The sequence below is a fragment of the Lipotes vexillifer genome, unplaced genomic scaffold (assembly GCF_000442215.2).
Source record: "Lipotes vexillifer unplaced genomic scaffold, Lipotes_vexillifer_v1.1 scaffold225, whole genome shotgun sequence".
NCBI lineage: Eukaryota > Metazoa > Chordata > Mammalia > Artiodactyla > Lipotidae > Lipotes > Lipotes vexillifer.
In genome coordinates, this window is record NW_006787630.1 from 67,077 (window position 1) to 69,035 (window position 1,959).

The following is a 1,959-nucleotide window of genomic DNA, read 5'->3' on the forward strand; positions in this document are numbered from 1 at the left end:
CTTCTGGGATGAGCAGCGTCCCAGGTGGCATGAACAGGTCTGGTCTCCCTAACTGGAGAATTATCCTATTTCCATCCCATGCCTTCAGAAACCCCCTGGGCATGACTATTTCCAGCAGCGACCCTGCCATCTCCCTCCAGAAGTTTCCCAGCAGCAGCCCTACTTTGCCCCCCAGCCCCCTCTAACCCATGGTCCTCGTGGCAGCCCCTGTGAACTTCCAGAACCCAGCTCTGATGGCTTTACCACCCCCACCGGCCTCTCCCAAAATCTGGCTCACATTTCCATGGGCTTTCTCTGCTTAAGCCTGATCTGGAGCTGAGGAGGAAACCCCATGCCCCTGCTCTCCTGACTTCCACAACGGCCAAGCTCTTTACCTCTGAGCCTTCGCACATGCTGTTCCCTCTGTTCCCAGCACATCCTTCCATCACTCTTCAAAATGGCTGTTTCTCCTCCTTTAGCTCTTCTCTTTGCTGTCACCTCCTCTGGGACTGTGATCTCCGCTCAGCACCTGACCGTGGGCTGGGCACTGTGTGCCAGGCTCTTAGGAATTATCACTGAGTCTCAAAGGAAACATGACTGCACCCCAAATACCTTAGTGCTCTACCATATTCCCTAATGCTTTGTACATGGGCAAGGTCTTGGGGTGAGTCTGTCCCACAGGCTGGCAGTAGAGCAGATAGGTGAAGCTTTGGGGCCAAGGATGTAAAAGCATCCCCCCTGCTACGTTGGCCTCAAAAGCTACACACTGAGGTGGTAAAACCTCCACCTGGAGCCCTGAGTGTCTGCTTGGAGTCAAGCCCCACCTGCCACAGGGGCGTGGGTGAGAAATAAACATCTGTTGTTTCAACCAACTGAGATCTGGGGGCTGTTTGTTACATGGCATGATGGAAGCCACACAGCCCAAGACAACACCCATTTCTTGTGGTCGACCCCTCAGCATTTCATGCGGAATGAATTCCTTCAGTGTCCAGGTGAGGAAAAAGAGGCTGACACAGCTAGCAAGTGGCCTTCCCTCCAGAACACTGCCCAGAAAGAGCAAAGGTTCCTGGCTCCTCAGCCCAAGACAGAAAGGCGGTTGTGATAAATACATTTATTTATTTCCCCAAAGTCCCCCTGCACATCTGGTCCCACATCCAGCAGGGGAGGACGTAAGGGGGTCAGCCAGAGAGCAGATGAGATTTAGTGCTCAGGGTAGGACTGGAGAGGCGGTCCTGGATGCCTCTCCCTCAGGAGTTGGGCCAGGGGTGCAGGAAGAGTGGTGTCTCAGTAGACCACCTCATACACGGTGGCCTTCTTGTCCCCAGAGCCTGTCACGATGTACTTGTTATTCCCGGAGATGTCACAGCTCAGCACGGAGGATGACTCCTTGGACTGTGGACAGGGAGGGGAAGGGGGAGAGAGAAGGGAGAGTGAGGCACGGCCAAGGCCAGCACAGTCTGGTTCGTGTTCCCGACCACCTGCAAGTTCAGAGCAAAGAGGCAAGGAGACTGCCCACGAGGGTGAATCTGTGGTCCAGGCTGGGCCCAAGATAGAACTCAGGGGAGCCCAGTGTGGGGAGCCTAGCAGCGGGTAGGGAAGGAGGGTGACACATTTTCCAGAGAAAGGTCCTTTGGAGCTGAGCCTCTGGACAGGTGACAATGCTCCTGGGAAGAGCGAGACCTCGGTTCTCTGGAACAGGAGAACTGCCCTTTCCTGGGAAGCACAGGCCTGTGCACCAGGCATGAGGCCACACAGCACAGCAGAGGGCTGAGCTCACAGCAGGATGACCTACACCAGCGCTCTGCAAACTTTTTCTGTAAAGGGGCCAATAGTAAATTTTTAGGCTTTGACTTGAAAGCTCATTTAAGTCCAAATGCGCTCTGGCCATACGTCCAGAGACCAAATCAGTCTGTGTTACATCATCTCCTTTTTCTTTTACAGCCCTTTAAAAAATGTAAAAACCACTCCACATTCAGCAGG

At 53.9% G+C, this 1,959-nt stretch overlaps 1 protein-coding gene across 2 annotated transcripts in view; it reads right to left on the bottom strand.

Moving 5' to 3' along the window:
* Positions 1 to 1,071: 1,071 nt before the first annotated feature.
* TLE2 (TLE family member 2, transcriptional corepressor) overlaps positions 1,072 to 1,959 on the bottom strand; it is a 20,982-nt gene continuing 20,094 nt past the window's right edge. For both annotated transcript variants that reach the window (XM_007460323.1, XM_007460324.1), the window contains one exon: positions 1,072 to 1,371. In XM_007460323.1, the coding sequence (XP_007460385.1) occupies positions 1,264 to 1,371 (108 nt within the window). In that variant the 3' untranslated portion in view covers positions 1,072 to 1,263. The remainder of the gene's footprint in view (positions 1,372 to 1,959) is intronic.